Below are 19,394 nucleotides of genomic sequence, written 5' to 3'. Positions count from 1 at the left end.
CCTCTGGTGTCCAGTGCCTTCTTCCCTTTGGAATCAGCTCCCCTTGCTTCTCCCCTCACCACCTCCTGCCCCCGGCAGTTTCGTCCAGGCACATGGTTACTCAAGTAGAGATGACATTTCCCAGTTTCCGTGTGCAGCTAAGTTGAGACCATGTGACAAAGTGTGAGTAAAAGTGATGCATACCACTTCTGACTTGTCTCCTTGAAAACAAAGCTACTTTTCTGGTAATTTCTCACTTTCTCCTTATGTGGGTTGAAATGTGGATGTAGCATGGACCCAGCTTAAACCATGCAGGTGAGGATAACAACCTAGGGTGATAGTGGAGCAACAGGTGGAAGGCCCCTGAATCCCTGGATGACTTGAGGGAGCAGCGTGGCCTGCCAGCTGCCTTGCTTTCTTCTGGACTGCGGTATGAGATGGAAATACACTTTTATCTTATTTCAGTTGCTGTATACTTCGTCTCTTTGAAAGAGCTAAGGTTGTATTCTAACTAATACAGAAATGTACCACAGAAATAGATGTGAAAGAATAGACAAAGAAAACTAGGATTGTCCAAATGTACATTTCAGGTCCTCGGTTGTTGCTGAGTTAGAGTTGTGTGACTCAGAATATTAGCAGTAGAAAAAGGGAAATGTTTTGACCATATTGATCTGTCTGGATGATTGGTCTATAAAGATCCTTTGGTGGACTTACACGAGGATTATAATTTTACCACTGTTGGAAATCATAAAATACTTAGTGTGTTTATTCATTTTCAATCATACTAGTTTATATGTATGTTTTGCTTGTCTGAATCCTAATTATAATGTGTGTTCATTTTCTTACTTAGAGGTGTTTTTTTTTTTTTTTTTTTTTTAATACTTGAATAACCAGAGCAAGGGTATTATGATTTTCCCATGTTTCTACACTGGATGTATAAGGCAATAGTTGTAGCATTTTGCAGTTCACTAAATGCTTCTCTCTTTTAGTTAAGGTCGGTTTCAGTTGTAAATAATTGAAAACCTCCAATTAATGATGGCTTAAAAAAGACAAAAGTTATTTCTTTCTGTGGAAAAGTCTTTAGTAGGGAGTTCAGTGTTCCAGATTGGTGCTGCATGTACTGACCTTAAAATGTGTAAGGGATTCTGGCTCTTTCTGTCATGCTCTTCTTGTTTTTCTGCTGTTATGGCCTCAGGTTCATGAGTTAAGATGGCGGCATCTGTGTACCGGACAGCAAGGTGGAGGAAGGGATGAGTATGAGAGCAAAAGGCACCTATGTGTTTTCTCTTATGGATAGGTCCTTGAAGTTGTCACTTGACACTTAATGTATCCCATTTGCTAGAATTTTAAGTCACATGGCCAGTTACCAGCTGAGGAGGCCAGAATATGTATTGTTTATGTTTGGCAGCCACCTATCAAGTTAGAAAATTTCTTTGTTATGGAAGAAATGGGGGTAGGGGAGTAGATATTGGAAAACAACTATTAATTTCTGCCATGTCTTCTGTATTTTTTTGTCCCACTATTTTTATGCTTTTTGATCTACAGTACTCTACATGGCAAGCAGGACAAGTGGTTATCCCCATTTTAGGGATGATGAAATTGGTGTTTTTGGAGATTATATTACGTGAACATCTCACATAGTGTATGCTTCATTTAGAAGGCTAATCACAAGGCCAGTACATGGCATGGCTGGTAGAAAAGAAGTGGTCTTCTATCACTGGACTACAGAGAAGCCAGTAACAGTGAAAACAATAGTATTTTGGAATGGAGAACAAAATTCTGTAAAATGGCTAGAAATTTTGTGGATGGAGTAGAGACTGTATTCTTCATTAGAGTCTCTAGATTATTTCCTGGATGAGGATTTATTTGAAAACATGAAAATTTGTCTTCATTATCAATGGCTGCATATCAAATTTCCCTGAATTCACTGGCTTACATTTGTTATCTGACCGTCTCTGTAGGTTAGGATTCCAGGCGTGGCTTAGCTAGCTGCTTTGGCTCTGGGTCTCTCACAGGCTGCAGTCATCTCCTAAGTCTTGACTGGAATGGATTTACTTCCTGGCTCATTTAGTTCCTTGTAGATTATTGGATTGAAGCATCTGTTTGTCATGACCCATTGTTCAGAGGGCTCTTTTGTTTCCTTGACACGTGGCCTTTCCACAGAGTATCTCACAACGTGGCAGCTTGTATCATCAGAGCAAGCAAGTGAGAAGGCAAGAGAGAGGGCCAGCAGGAGAGAACATGCCAGCAAGATGGAAATCACCATTTTTTGTAACCCAATCATGGAAGTGACATCTCATTACTTTTTGTGTATTCTGTGCATTAGAAGAAAGTCACTAGGACCCATCCGCAAGTGTATGAATACCAGGAAGCGGGGATCATTGAAACCATGACAGAAGCTGCCGTTATAACACAAACATTGTTTCAAAACTGATACAGTAATTCTCCATCATCACATGTACTACTGTGTTGGTGAAGTGGACAATGTTTAATAATTTTAGAATTTGATTTCGGTATTTGGTTACTTGAACTGCTTTAATTTTGATAGGATGCTAATAAGCACAACCTTCTTCCCTGAAATTTAGAAGTCATTCAACTCATTAAATTTAATTAGAGAAATTCTACTCATTCAATGTCAGTTCTCAATAGATAGCTAGCTATTCGAAGGCAGGGTTTGTGGATACAGCGTGTGTATTGCTATATCCCTAATCTTTACCTATCATAGTAACTGGAATATATTAGTGTTGTGCATGCTGACTGAATGGATACATGAAAATGGACCTGGGATTACAAGATACTGCTGGAAATAGAGACTTACTCATATATATTGGGCTCATTTTTCTCACTAATTTATTTTGTGATCCCAGATTAGTAACTTCATTAGTGATTCATATCTTTTGACTCAACAATTTTACTTAAAGATTGTATCTTTACTTTACAAAAATGGTTTTATATAGGAATGTTTGTCACAGCATATTCTAGTAAAAATAAATGTTATCCCATTATCAATAGGGAATTATTGTAATCAATTATGGAGAACTATGTCTCATTTGTTAATAATGAATATGTAGATTTATTTGTTATCATGGAAAGTTGTCCCTGATATGTGAACTACAAAAAGTGTATAAAATACTCTGTGAAATAACCAATTTTTGTTCAAAAAAAGAAATGAAATGAATATGTGTTTGACTAGTCATACACATATGCATAGAAAAATTCCTGGGTGTATAAAACAAAATACTTAACAATGTTTTTCTCTTGATAGACGGTGGTACTAGCAGATTATTTTTATTTCTTTTTATCCTTCTTTATTGTTTATTTTTAATTGTGGTAAAATACACATAACATAAAATTTACCATCTTAGCCAATTTTAAGTGTTCAGGTTTGTAGTGTTATGTACATTCACATTGTTGTGCAGCTAAATCCAAACTATTTTTGTCTTGTAAAACTGGAACTACCTATTAAGCAACAACTCCACCATTCAAAACATCAAAACCTTTTTAGGCACATTGCCTCTGGCAACCACCATTCTACTTTCTGTCTCTATGAATTTGACGATGTACCTCAGTATAAGCGAAATGATACAGATTTTTTTTTTTTTGTAATTGGCTTGTTTCACTTAGCGTATGTCTTCATGGTTTATCCATGTTGTAGCATGTGTAAGAATTTTCCTCCTTTTTAAAGCTGTACAATATTCCATTGCATATATACGGCACATTTGGTTTCTCTATTTACCTGTTAATGCACATTTGTATTGCTTCCATGTTTTGGCTATTGTGAATAATGTTGCTGTGAACATATGTGTACAAAGTGTATAAATACCTGAGACCCTGCTTTCAATTCTTTTAGGTATATACCTAGATATGGAATTGCTGGATCATATGGTCACTCTATTTTTAAGTTTTTAAGTAACCACCATACTGTTTTCCATTACGGCTGTATAATTTTACATTCCTACCAAAACAGTACACAAACGTTCCCGTTTCTCCATAGCCTCTCCAATATTTATTTTATTATTATTGTTTTTTATAGTAGTTATCCTAATGAGTTTGAAGTGGTTCTGAATCATTTATTTTTTGATGTGTTGCTGTTAATTGTTTCTTATATTCACTGTGAACAATAAAGATATTTTCATTTTGTAAAAACTGAACAAATTAACAACTTTTATTTTTTAGTGTTTATCTAATATTTTTTTTTCTATTACAGCAGTACTGCATTTATTTTAGATGTAGTAGTAAATTGTTTGTTGGGATATTATAGTTGATTACTAGGCTAAATTAGAAGCTTGATTTGGGTATTTTGAGTTTTTAGTAAAGAACTGTGAATTTTATAATATATATCTTAATTGATTTAGGCACTGGAAGTTGGAAACACTAGGCTTATCAGCCTTAGTAAATATTAACTGCTAATTTTTTTGAGAGGATGTTTTGCTCAGTCTTTATTGACTAAACTTGTGTTTACCGATGTGTTTTTAAAGAACAACTTGATCTGAGGTATAATTTACCATAAAATTAATCTGCTTTAAGTGTACAATTAATCGATTTTTAGAAAATGTCCCGAGTTGTGCAGCCATCACCAAAATCCAGTTTAGAACATATCCATCGTCCCAGTACGATCTTTGGTGATCAGGACCTTTCTTGGCTATGTAGAATTGATGGCAAAAGATTTCTCATAAAAGGATTGTGTTTATTGCTTCTCTTAAATGAATGCAAATGTCTCCTATCCATCAGCACCAAATGTGCACATCATCAAATAGTGTAAAAATTTTTTTTAGGGGACTATATAATGGTAATGTATAAAGTGTTTTTGAATTTGCCCAACTTTTAGCAAGGAAAATCTTCCATCAGAGAGAAATAAAAATCTTTTCATGTTTATTTTAGAGTCCCAATTACACATTTTTCAGTTTGACTTTAGTGTTTGATCCTTTACAGCTCATTTATTTTTAGCAGATCACAGTAGAAAAGATTGACAAGCTAATGAAAAGCCCTTTAATTATTTGCTGCACATAAACATCAAAACCTTCCTCGGCAGGTCATGCTTATAGATAATTAAAATGATAAAGAACTGAATACATAGAACAGTTTATCATTACCAGAGTAATAAATGCAGTAGCTTGCAAAATTGCTATTTTCCTTCTGTTTCACCAGAGGGCAGTCTTTTCTAGTTTATTACTTTTTGCTCTGATCTATTCACTTAATATTTTATACTTTGAAAACTGTAAGTCCTTTATTGGGATCCAGGTTTGGATTATTTGGAGACTAGTGATTGTTTTCTTTTATAACTTTCAGCTTTTTGTGTGATCTGTTTTATGAATATGTCATGAAAAAGGGCTCCACAAACATGCCCATCTTAAATGCTTTAGGCAGTGGTGTATCTGGTATCAAATATCTCTTCAGTTTAGTCTTTTTCCCCCTAATAGCTCTATAATGTCACTCTTTCTGTTCATGTGAAGGTTTCAGATCGGGTGGAGCGGCGACTTCAGGAAATAGAAAGAGAGATGCGCACAGAAAGACAGTTGGTGGAAAGACGGCAGGACCAACTGGGACTCCTTTCCTTGCAGCTACAAGAGGTTTGTGAAAAATACCGTCTCAGAATGATTCTCTTGAATTTGGATATTTAGCCATTGTTAAAATGGTTCAAGTTCCTTTGTTAAGTTGCATGTGACAGTATAATTCAGTCCCTGTGAGAAGTATGGCACATTGGTTATAGTTCAGTGAAGACAACCCTTGGGGTCTAACCCAGCATCTACCTGCTTGCTGGCTTTGTGACCTTGGGCAAATTCCTGAACTTCTCTAGGCCTGTTTCCTCTGTGGGAAATGGAAATAATATTAATAATAATATTTACCTAATCAAATTGGTGTGAGGATTAGTGAGTTAATGCCAGCTAAGCATTTAACATAGTGTCTGGCATGTGCTCCAACCATGTTAACTGAAAGTATAATTGTTTTGATCAGTTTTCATTGATATGAACTAGGGGTCAGCAAACTATGGCCAATGGACCAAATCTGGCCCATTGCTTATTTTTGGAAATAAAATTTTATAGGAACACAGCCATTCTGATTCATTTTCAATCTGTCTTAGGTGTTTTTGTGACTCAAGGGCAGAGTTGAATAGTTGTGAAAGAGACGATTATGGCCCACAGAGCCTAAAATATTGACTGTCTGGAACTTTATAGAAAAAAATTTGCCAACCCCTAGACTAGACTATCATCAAACTACTTAAAAATAGAGGTCACTTACCCTTTAGATACTCTTTATATTTTGAAATTTCAGGGTTATGAAGAAGTTGAAATATTAGAACAAAGAATTTCTGTGTATCCTATTTCTAGATTCTTCCGATATTCACATTTTACCAGACTGGCTCCATCATTTTTTCTATACATATCCATACACCCATGCGTGTGTGTGCATGCGTGTGCACGCACACACACGCATATTTTTAAGTTAGTTGCACACATGATGCAAATACTTTTATATTTAAATAATATGGTGTGTACATTCTCTTCCGTAGTCACAGGAAGTGAATATTGGATCAATGCCATGGTTTAATCTATAGGTTTTGTTCAAATTTTGCCACTAAAGTTCTTTTCTTGTCCAAGATACAGTATAGAATCACATAAAGCATTTGGCTATCATGTCTCTCTAGTGTCCTTTATTGTGAAACAGATTTTCAGTCTTTATCATTCATGACCTTGAAAACTTTGTAGAGTACTGGCCAGTTATTTTGTAGAATGTCTTTCATTTTGGGTTTGTTGATGTTTTCTCATAACTAGATTCAAGTTATGGACTTTGGGCAGAAAATCCAGAGAATTGGTGTTGCGTCCTTCCCAGGATATCATGTCAGGAAGCATGTAATGTCGATTTGTCCCATTTCTGGTGAAAACTGAACATTTGGTTAAAGCATTGCCTGCCAGTTTTCTCCACTGTGAAGTTATTATTATGCCTTTTCAAATATTTATTTTATGGGGAGACTCTTTGAGACTTGAAAATAGCCTGTTTCTTGTCGTACCTATGGATTTTAGCATCTATTGTTGATTCTTGTGTGAAACAATTATTACTATAAGTGATGCTAAATGGCAATTTAAAAAGATTCTATCATTTCTTCTACATTTATAAGTTAGAATTTATAAGTTAGAATCCTAGTGTAAGGAGGGACTTTGTCTTTTTCTTCATACATTCATTCATTTTTGTGGGGGTGGATTTGTGAATTCTCATTTTGTTACATTAGTTATATTTTATTATTATAGAAAATAAATTTGTTGAAATTTCCTTTAAACGTTTCTTAGATCTATACATAAAGTTTAAAAAATTAGAAACAAGAAAACAAAAAGATTAAAAACAAAGGAAATTTTTTCTTTTACCAAATGGTTTTTCTAAGTGATGTATATATCTACTCATGTGTGATCGAAGATCATTAAACCCTTAGTAACTGACAGATTAAACTTTTTTTTTTTAAGTAAAGATACTGCCAATTGAAAATTAAGAACAAAAATTGCAACCCTGAAATTATAATGTAAGCTGATAGAAAAATCTTTTGTTTTCTAAAATTCCATTTTCCTTCACTTTACAAAAGGAGGCATACCCTTGTTAGTTGGTAATTACTTTGAAGAGGATACTTTGTTGAATAATTAGATAGAGCATGTTGTAGACTTTTTTTTAAAGCTTGATTTTTATACATTTGTTCTTAAAGCAAATTGCATCTGGTGAGAATAAGAATAGTGCTGAAGAGACAATTGTTCTTTTTTGCAAGAGAAAATTAGAGAAATTTTCCATACTTATTTTCTTCTCTCTTTGCAGAATGAACAAAATTACAAAGAAAAGAGGGAGAGGAAGATTGCTTCCCACCTCCTTTGAGAAACCAGAGCCTGAATATTTGTATTGTAATTGTCAATTTGACTAAAAGCTTGAGCTGTGATTTGGAATTCCATCTCTGACAATAAAATAGAGGATCACTATTGATAAAAAAAATGTTTAATTTCGTATTTTGTCACTTTAATATAAGCGGTGACCTATACGCTTTTAAAAGGTGGTTTTAGATTAAATAGTGCAGCGGAAACTGGAAAGGATCAATTTAGGCAGATGCGTTTTCCTGCTCCTAAGTTAAGTGGCTTAGACTCCTCTGGAAAGGTCATGTTTAAGGAGAGAAAACACTGCTTTCTTTTCGATATTAAAAAATACTTATGGCAATACCTATACTGTTGATAATAGTAGTTGATGTAGCTTGTATCTAGCTATGGAGAGAAATTGAATCTGTAGGTGTGTAAGTATGCTTGGACTTTTAGCCCCTCTGCTCTTCTGCCTCCCTAAAATGTATAATTCAATGTCAGTGAAAATTATGACATTTAAAAGTTGTTAAGAGATTAGGAGTGTTCATTAAAAATTCCAGGATGTCAGAGATTTCTAGGTATAGTGCCGTATTACATGGAGGTAACCTGCGTCTTTGGCTAAAACCTACATCTTTTTAGTGACCTAATGAGGTCCATAAGTCCTCAGAGCTTTACATGTCCCCATTTAATTAAAAACAGTCATAATCTTTGGAAATTGTTTGAAGGAAAGCCACTTCTCCTTGCTTAGAGTTTTTAAGTAATTGTTACTCTTTTTTGTGTTTTTTTTCCCCCTTCTTTTTTGTAGTCTATTGGTCTAAGCAAAAGGGCTATGCATACTCTGGAATCCACTTCCTTTTCTGAGCATCTATTACTCATGTGCTGCAGAGGTCACTTGAATGTCTGATTTTCTTAACTTTGTGAGGACCTTCACTGGCCTTCAGACCTCATATATCATATGTTAAACAACATTGTTTTGGTATCTCAGTAGAGGTCTCTTTAGAGAGAGGAACGTTTTCTATTAGTTGGACAATAATATTCCTTTCATATATCTTTTAAATTTTGAGTGATTGTTCTAGTGCTCTGAACTTACTCTAATCGAATTCAACTGTCGTTAAGCCTGTAACCATCAGTCTTTCCTTATTGAACCACTGTGCAGACAATAGTGTTTGTTTAACATGAAGGTACATTTATCATATTACACACTCCTTTTGATCCGATGATTGATAGTAAGGCAACTGATCAGTTAAATTTCGTGGAGTGGATAGGAATGGTGGGTGCTAAGGTCACGAAAGAGTTATTTAGACTGTCAGCCTAAGTCAAAATTCTTTTGCAGGTCCAAAATTCACATAAAATCCTAGATAAAATTTCTATGTCTTGGCTATGGCATCTTGGAAATTCCTGACTTGGTTTTTACTAGCTGTTTCTTGTAAATTGAATGTTACTTCTTCATTTTCAATTGAATTACTTAAAATGAAAAACCTGAGGTAAATGCTGGGTGTATATTTGTATGTGCTTTTCAGAGCATTTCATAGTGTATTATAAATGCTCGATTCCTCATCTACTGTCTTCTAGAATGTTCCATGCTTACATATGACCTAGGGTGATTCAGATGCCTTAAAGTTTAAAGGTGCTTCATCGAGAAGTCTACCAGGCAGGTGAGGCATGGAATCTTAATAGAAGACGGTGAAGATTAAGTGAGGAATTAAGTGTAGGGTGGGAGCTCGGCTCCAAGGTTTTTCAGTCTGTGCCCTCAATGAAAACCAGGTTATGTGTGCTTCATCAATAAAATAAGGCCATATGCAGAAAAGTTAAAGTAAATGATGCTGGCTTTTTTCAATATTTTTCTTCTTTTGGCATCTGTAGCAGTTTAGAAAACCTAATAAAGAAATAGCTATTCATTCCTTCCCAGAAATGTAACTGTGGCTCCAGAGACATTGGGTAATATGGATACTTCATATAAGAAAAGCCTTGGGTACAATTTATTAATGTATTTAATTTGGACTCATTAAGGGAGAAGTTTCCGAGGAAGCCAAGAATGTTTTGCTAATGTCCTCTTAATAACTTCAGCATCTCCCTTGAGACATCTGTGTCAAGTAAGGGGAGAACCTAGTCTGGCAGATGTTCTTAGGTGGCGTCATTAACCCCTTTTCCCGCACTTCCTTTTGAGATTGTCCTACTTGGTTTGGAGACATAGAGGTCCTTTTAAGCCTGGTCGATTTTGGACTCTCATTCATTTACCTTTCCAAGGCTGAATTGAAAAACTTTTGCTTGGCCATTCACTTTATCTTCCTTTTGTTGTTCCCATAATCAGTGCCTTCTTTTTTGTAGGTATCCCTCACATTTTCACGTGTTTATTTTATAGCACAAAATTCCCTTTCCCCATTGATATTATTAGATAGCGTTTATATAAATGTCTATTAAATTAACCTCACATTGACCATCCTAATAGCTCCCCTGGGCTTTGAGAAAGACCAATGGGATTTACAAGTAAACAAGAATTTAAAATAAAATTAGAGTTCTGCAGAAAACACAAAGAAAGCTCAGGATGAACCTATTTTCCCAGTCCTTGGGACGTGAGCTCTAGAATTCAATTTTTTGTCAGGCCCAGGTGACCGGTGGCATATAGAGGTCACCACCAGGTGACCAGGTGGTGTATAGAGGTCACCACCAGGTATCCAGGTGGTGTATAGAAGTCACCAGAGAGTAGCACAGGCAGGGGGACACATAGGGCCCTCAGACTGCCAAGGGGGTGAAAGCACTGAGTATCCCCACAGGACCACCACACAGGTACTGCTCTGCAGGAAAATGTGGGTAGCAAGGGAAAATCCGAAAACTCTTGCTCTAGTGTTTATTCATGAGGTGAAGCTGTGTGTGTAGGGTAAATCTGAGCTTTATTTTGAGCCACACATTTTATTCTTTTAATAAACTAATCCCATTGACTATTTTCTCCTTTTGTAAAGATAGCTTTTTTTCTCCCCACTGTCCAGTTTCTAGTGATGTATTATATGAAGTTATTTGACCTAGATTATTATTGTTAATTAACATTTCTTGACATGCTGTCTCTTTTAACTGTACCTGTTTTGAGCATTTTGCATTTCTAGCATTTAACATAATTTGCACCTGATAAATATTTGGTGGATGCGTTGAATGTGACCACATTAATACATTGTTTTGATCAATGTTTAAGTAGCTTTCTCACTTAGTTCTTTTAATGTTTTTATTATTAAAATATGAATCAAATATGATTTGAATAAATGCATAACTAAATGTGATCATATGATGAACGCTCATGCAGATGGGCTCTATTTTAATGCAGCTTTATTATTTACTTGCCTCAGTTTTTCTCCTGTCTCTTCCCCTGAGCTCTCTCGTCATCAGTCACTCCCCCTACTCCCTAAAAAAAGAAACGGGTGTAAATAGCCTGGGATATAGCCCTCTGTATTTTTCTTTGCATTCTTAATTAGCATGGACAGACATATATAAACAATATGCACCTTTGCATATACAAGGTTTTTTTTGAATGCTTTTATTTTAATAAATAGGATCAACCATATTATATATACATTTCTGCATCTTGCTTTTTTTTTTTTTTAATCTGACCAATATTTTCTGGAAGTTCCTTCAGCTAGCTGATGTGTTTCCAACTTAATCTTTTATTACCACAAATGGATCTTTTTTAATAATAGAGGTTACCAGGCTATTTTTCCAAAGCATTCTAACTCTTCACAGTTCTGTCAACAAAGTGGTTGAGAATTGTCCTTCTCTTCCTTTCTACCAGTAGCAGTGATTATAATTCTTTTTGTTTTTGCCAGGCTGATGGCTATAAAGTGTTAACTCATTTTTACGTTCATTTGCACTTCCCTGTTAGTAAATTTGAGCATCTTTTCACATATTTGTTGAAGTTTGCATTTGTGCCTATACAGTTCACCTTGTTATCTGCTGATTTTAAAATGCTGGATTGTTTCCCCCCCCCCCCCCCAGGAATTTTATTTCTTTAATGTGGGAGGAAGTTTTCAAAGTTACTTTTTTATATGACTAATGAGTTGCCTCAGCATCATTTTTGAATAATTTGTTCTTTTCCCTCTGCTTTAAATGCCACTTCTGTTATGCATCTAGTTTCCTGTGATACCTGTCTGGGATCTGTATGCTTTCCTATTGATCTGCTTGTCTATCCCTGAACTGATGTCATTTTGTCTCAATTATTATGGCTTTTATTACATTTTGGTAAATGGTAATGAAAATCTGTCATGTTTCATGAAAAATCCTGCTGGCATTTTGATTGTAATTGTACTAAATATATAGAATAATTTGAAGGGAAGGTGTTTTCTAATGTTTTTCAAGAATGTTTTATAATTGTCTGTATAAAGGTCATGTATACCTTTTGTTGGACTTATTCCTAGATACCTTATAGTTTTTCTGTTGTGAATGGGATATTTTCTTTCATTGCATCTCTGACTGTAGTATATAGGAGTGTAACTGGTTTTATGTGTAGCTCTTGTATCCAACAATTCAGTTTAATGATCTTACTAGTTCTTTATTTTGTCAGTAACTTTACTGATTAACTGTCTGCTTCATAGATAATGATATCATTTGAAGTTAAAGGCAATTTAATCTCTTTTTGTTGTTGTTTTATTGCCCTTGTTAGAAACTCAAGTGCAGTATTGAATCCATGAATCCATGCTTTGTTTTTATATTTATAGGGATGCTTCTAAAGTGTTCACCTTGTTGTATGGTGTTTGCTCCTAGTTCTGAGTGCTATCGTTTATCAGACTAGCAACATTGCCTTCTATACTTGGGTTGCCAAGAAATTTTTAAAAAAATTATGGATGGATTATGAAATTTATCAAATACTCTTGCTGTTGTCTTTCTTGATATTTAAATGTGAGAGTTGACTCTCCATTGATGTTGTGCTCTCCTTGCATTCCTGAGAACTTGACTTGGTCAGAACTTTTTTTTTATACATTGCTGAATTAATTTGCTAGTGTTTTCTTTGGGTTTTTCGATGTTTATCTTTATGATTCAGATCAGTTGATAATTTTCTTTGCACTGCTCTTTTTGCTTTTGGAAGAAAAGTTACATGAATGTCATAAAATGAATTAGGTAGATTTCGTTCTTTTTCTAATCTCTGACTCTGTTTAAAAGAGGGAATGTCTATTTCTTGAATGTTTGTTGAAACTCACCCATGAAATCATTTGTACATGTCATCTTTTTGGTGGCTGAGATTTTCAATTTCTTCAGTTTTGGTTTTTATAACCTTTTTATTTTTTAGTCCAGCCAAGTTATCCATTTTTGTCTGTGTTTTGAAATTAATTTGAACAAACATTCTTAGCTCTGCTTTAATATTTTTTCAATCTTTTTCTGAAGCTATATCCTTTCTCCTTAATATTATTTAGTTATTCTCCCCTTTTTCTTTCTTCATCTTGCTAGACATATAATTATTTTATTAGTTTTCATTTTGATAAGCTTTGTTTATTATGTCATCAACTTCTGCTTTTAACTTTATTACTTTTTTCCTTTTTTAAGTTTTAGAATTACTTTTATTTTTTAGACTGCAGGTTAGAGCATTAATTGATTTTTCTGTTTTTTAAAATTGATATTGTAAATTTATCACCAAATTACCACATGGTTTTATATGCTATTCTTTTATGGTAGCTTATTTCTAAATCGTCTGTAATTTCTCATAGGATTTTCTCTATAACTCAAGACTTACTTAGGAGTGCCTTTTGAAATTTTCAAATATGTGTGTTTGCTTATTTTTAAACTCTTTCTTATTTATTTTTAATTTAATTCCTTTGAAATTTGTTGAAGCTTCTATTTCTACCTAGTGCCATCATCATTTTTTAATAATGAAACATATTTTCTGTTTTTTGAGTGCAAATTTTTATGTGTTTATGTCTGACATACACATACAAGTACAATCATATAAATTTAGTAGGTCAGGTTTGTAAATTCTGCTGTTTTATTCTTTGTATTCTTACTACGTGTCAGTCTAAAGCCTCTCGTTATGATAAGGATTGTCAATTTATCCCTGTGATTTTTGTCGGTTTTGCTTGATCTATTTTGTGACTGTGGTTTCATGGGTATAAATTAATTGCTTGTCAATTATTTTTAAAATTATATAGTGTTCCTCTGGATATTAGCATTCTTTTGCTTTGCCGTTTTAATGGCATATGGTTTTTCCTCTTTGTTTTAATCCTTCCTCTGTAGTTTTAATTTTGTACGTTTCTTATAAACATCTTACAGCTGGTGAAGAAGGTGAAAGTTAACAGATTTTAATTTCTTTGAAGTTTAAATGATTTAACCCAAATCCCACAACCATTCTTCAAGAATTCAGACAATCACAATTAAATTTTAAATATTTCAACTTTATAAAAGGAGCATTTTGATATAGTAGGTTACTGGTTTTCAAATAAGTTAGAAAACAAAATTAGAATAGAACTTCCCAGATACATGAATTCTAAAAGTAAGACCTCTTTAAAATATTCAATATGGATTTTGGAAAGAATGGTAATTCAGCAATATGTATGTGAATAAACTGACTTCATGGAATGGTTCTTAGTATTACGGGGTCAACAGCAAATGCTGATTGACTTTGGTTTGGGGAGATTACAAATGATGTACAGAAAGGAGTTTTGAAAAACACTGAAGATGCAGTTTTTTCTGTTGTAAGTTTTGGAATGTTGGTAAGGGAAAATATTTTAATTTAGGATTTTCATATAATTTCTATTAAAGGTTTCAATTTAGATGATAATCCCTATGATACTTATTAGGGAATAACTACAGGTTTTTTACCACTAGTCGTCAGTATTGAACCATCAATTGTGTGATTGAGCAGGCATGATTTATTAAAGTTGCTAAACTTTGTTGAAAAATGATCCTTTATAATATAGTACATACCTCAACTCTTTCTTCCTGAAAGTATTCTTGGCACAAACATTGCAACTGAAAAAATTTAATTATTTAATTGCAGCTATTTGAAATTTTAAATTTGAAACAGTGCTGCTCTCCATGGTTGAAAAATAATATATGACACACTTAATATGTAATACTATAGATTAAGACATCTGCTAAATTTAACAGTAAAATTGTCATTTCTGTCATTTTTTGTTAGTTTCTTTCATGCTTCCTATTCAGGCTTACAGTTCCTTCCTCCTTCATTCCCTCTGTGGAAGAATCTTTTTATATATAGTAAGACAATTAGAGTCTAAGTTGATATGAGAGTTCATTCACTGGGGTCACATTGCATGCTCCTTTCCTTGTTTTATATTTCTAAGCTATACAGAAGTGTCCCAAAGATACTTTGTGTAAATTTTTATCTCATATATATATCCAAACCTTTTTCCTAATGATCGTTTTCTTCCCCTTAATAATTACTGCCTTTGTACCCTTTTGTACACCCCCCTCACCATTTATAATCATTTTCTACTAAAGTTCTAATGCTGTTCTTTCGTTGGCTAATTTCATTTGTTTTTATTTACTTGATAGAAAAGCATTTTTTTATAGCTCTATCATAACTCATTGCATTTCTAGTTAATTTACATTTCTATTCAGTACACTGCATCCTTTTTTAAAAAACTTAAATACTGAAGCTGTGATATTAGTTATTTCTCAAGAAACGAGAGACTTCTTAAGTTTTTCTGGCATCTTTTTCCATATTATTGTTAAGTTACAGCTACAATTTTATTATGCAGTCATTTGATGGGTCTTATGTGACAGTGAGAAAAAGTTACACAGTTTCATATTTACTATTGAGACTGAGATCCCGAAGCCTTGCTAGCCAGTGTCAGTCTTGGATGGGAATAAATTAGAGTGATACTGTGATTCAAAGCCGCAAAACCTGGGCAGGCTAGGGTCACTGAAACTCCATTTTCTGTTCTTTCCCCTTTTGACCTGTGAAGCTGTACAGAAGGTGCTAAAATTGTGTGTGTGTGTGTGTGTTTCATCCTAATAAGTAGCTTGTATGATTTATTTCTTTTTAAAAAGATGGATAGTCATCTTAATAAAATAATTTTATGTTTAAAGATTTTTATGTTTCCTTTATGTCCTTGCCTTCTCCATTTCTCCCATTTTTCACATCCAGTCCATCATTAAATTCTGTTAGCTCTATTTAAAAACTGTTTTCTGAATTGTTAACTACTCTTCCCCTTTACCATTGCTGCTCTTGTGTATCACCTTGCCACTATTACATCCTCTCTGGGTGAGTGGGATAGCCTCCTTGCTTCCACTCTCATCTCCTTAGAGTCTTTACCCCACTGAATCAGATATTGCTACATCTTTCTTCAACATCCTTAAATGTTTCTTCATCATATTCAGAGTGAAATCTAAAGTCCTCGGCTTATGAGACTCTTCTGATCTGGTCCTCTCACCCTAATTTTCTATCGTTCTTCCTCTTGGCCTAATTTAGGCCCACCACGTGGCCTTCTTGCTTTTCCGTTTGACATGGAAGACACCCTCCTGCTTCTGAACATTTGCAGCGCCTATTCTTAGAGCCAGGAATTGTCAACTCTGAAAACAGTTGCCTTGCTTTTGCCCTCATGCCATTCAGAGCTTTACTTCAGAAAGGCCTTATTAACTGTCCTAGATGAAATACCCCTTCTTCGCTCCTGAGCCCCTTACACTGCTATATTTTTTTCTTTTTAACTTTTTTGTTACTTGTCATCTGTCTGTCTCCCTGATGAGAATGCAGGCTTTGTGAAGGAGGCACTTGGTTTTACTCCTTGCTTTGTCTCCAGCACCTAGAGCAGTGGCTGGCATGGAATATGGGCCCAGTAAGATTTTCTTGAAGGAACGAATGAATAAATGTTGCACACTATATAGTCAGAATTATACATAGTAAAATATTCGGCCAGTACCATCATGGACCTACTATGTGCCCAGGTACTGTGTTGAGGACTGGGGATTTAAAGATATTAAAATGCTGTCTTGCCTTTTAGAGGCTCCCAGTTTAGTTGAGGAAACAGAAATGTTAACAATCACTGTCATTTGGTAAGGTTGTTATTTCAGTTTTGCATAGGCTCCAGAGTAGCCCCAGGGGGAAGTCGTTTTCCCCTTTTTGGCCTGTTGGGGAAATGGGTGGAAGGGGTGGTATTTCTGCTGAGACTGCATTTTCAAATTATTTTAGGCAATTCTTTTATGAATGTGATTCTGCCCCACTACTTAGTATTGCTGCCTGGTAAGCACTTTACCAGTGTATGGCTGAAATGCTCATTTGAATTCTGACTCACTCTACTTCTGATTCATGACATTGCTCTTTATCTTATTTTATACCTTGCTAATTATTTTCTTCTCTCTTTTATGTTTGTTACCTGTGGATAACATATTTTTTTCTTTGCAAGGATAAAATAAACACTGTTTTCTGTAAGGTTGTGAAAGAACCATTAATGTCAACATGCTGATGAAAAGGAAATAGATGGAAAAGAATGATTGGCTATTATGGGATTTGTCTTTCAGAGCTGGTTGAGCACTATTTGGCACAGCTTGAAATGTGCAGTTTCTTGATATATGATGTTCTTTAATCGTCTTCCTTAGCCTTTTTCTTGATTTCCCTCTTTGCCTCCCAATCTGCTCCTCACTCCCCTAATTTAACCCATAGTCTATTTTATTAGGCTTTGATCATTTCAGATGACACTAAAAACACTTTTAATATTCTTCCTGTAGAAGATAACTTTTCCCCAAACTTCTTATAGGAGAGAAGTTGGAAGAGAAGTTGGATTTTGTCTCTTTCAACCTTGTACTCACTAAATACTTGAATTTCCATTCACAGAGCAAACTCCTGTGGATAATTCATGGATATGATAGGCACAGTCTCTATACGCCATATTATCTTCTTATATTGGGAAGTATTGAGAGTAATAGCTGGCTGGATTAAAGACCATTCCATTTCCATAATATTCTTCAGGAGCCTACTATTTTTTAAAAATTTAATATTGATAAAAGTTGAAAATTTAGAAATGTATTCTACATTGTAGAAGTAATATGTCAACTGTTAGCTTGCTAATTAAGGCCTTTGAATTCCTTTGAAGGGTGTAGTTTTATGAGATGATGTGTAGATGTAATTTGTCCTGAAATTCTTATAATCTCATATCTGTATAAGTAACACTTATGTCATATCTTCTTAGGCTTTTGACTTTATTAAGAAAATATTACCTAAGGCCATTAGTTAGTGTAAGGTACTTTCTACCCCCTTTCATCTCCCCATTTCAACTCATGTATACTAACGTTTTCTTATTTTTCAAGTGTTTTTGAATAATGTGTGTTTTTCAGGATGTCTTCCTAAGTTGTCATTTCCTTCTTCCTACCCTCAATAAAGTTAGTCTTCACACAATTTTTTGTCCACCCTTGTTCGCCCCCCTACATTTTTTTCTGATTGGTTTGCTCTCTAGGTTCATGAAGTGTTGTTACTTATTCCCTCCCTTATGAGCATTATGACCTGTGGCTCCTTTCTTTATTTTACCTATTCTTTAAGCATATGTATAGTTATTCTTGTAAAGCACCTCAAATTATGTTTGGAAATAGTTGATGTTTACATTATAAGTAAATACTCTTATTGTTCCTGTGAGTTGCATTTAAGTCTGGCATACATTTTATGTTCAGACCACATATGACTAGATTTCAAAGTATTGGTTAATCACATTTGCTGTGTGTACTTAATTTGTTCTTGCCAATATTGTCACTGTAAATTATAACAAATAAGGCTAGTATAAATCTGTTTGTCCCTTTGTGTAGCACCATATGCAAATAGACATTGAATACTGTTAATGCTGTGATGATGATGAAAAATGGCTGTGCTCGTGTTGACTAAACAGCTGCCTGACAAGTGACTGAGATTTTCTGAGTGCAGAACTTGTTTAATTTCTACTTGATGCTGTTTTTCAAGAGGGGTATGTTTCTATCTACATTTTCAGTGAATTTATCCTAGACCATCTGTTTATAAAGCTCTTTTCCATCATTATCAATTAATATTTATTGGGCAACTACTGAGTGCATAGTAATATTGTGCAAACAAAGACCATTCTGCTACAGATAGACGTATTCATTGACTTGGTACTGTTTTATTTTGATTTGAAAATAGTAAAAAGAAAAAAACCCAAAAAGCCAAAATCCAAAGGCATAAAATAACATCCTCTGAACAATGAAAGATGTTGTATATTTACAGGGTATTTTGCTCAAATACATGTAAGACTTGAGAAATTATAAATTAAATTTCCATAATTATCTATGATCTTCTGTTTGTCAACAGTTCTAACTCAGTGTTCCTGCATTTATAAAGTCAAATGAAGTATCATTTTGCTCTGGGATTTCTAATAAAACTGTGAGTCTCTCTTTCGAGAGGAAGCTACTGAGATACAAACAGACCTTCCACTAAGAGCGTTTGCTTTTTGATTTTGAAGGAAATCCTGGAAAGTGCACTTGTTGGGCTCACATTTAACTTTACTTGCAAGATTTTTTGTTAACTAGAAGATTGCATAAAAATAAAATCCGTTCCAGTAAAAGCAGTGGCATTTTAGGGAATAATACTCATTACCATTGTTGCTTTTGAATTAAACAAGTCAAAAGACTTGTATATCTTTTCAGCATACCAACTTTGAA

General features: G+C 34.3%; 1 protein-coding gene across 1 annotated transcript in view; it reads left to right on the top strand.

Annotated features, from left to right (window-relative positions):
• Positions 1-19,394, top strand: part of CEP128 (centrosomal protein 128) — a 317,243-nt gene that overhangs the window by 39,655 nt on the left and 258,194 nt on the right. The window contains exon 9 of the mRNA XM_081048990.1: positions 5,433-5,549. Within this exon, the coding sequence (XP_080905116.1) occupies positions 5,433-5,549 (117 nt within the window). The remainder of the gene's footprint in view (positions 1-5,432; positions 5,550-19,394) is intronic.

Source organism: Rhinolophus hipposideros (genome assembly GCF_964194185.1).
Source record: "Rhinolophus hipposideros genome assembly, chromosome: 5".
Classification (NCBI taxonomy): domain Eukaryota; kingdom Metazoa; phylum Chordata; class Mammalia; order Chiroptera; family Rhinolophidae; genus Rhinolophus; species Rhinolophus hipposideros.
This window is presented reverse-complemented; position numbering and strand designations above follow the sequence as displayed.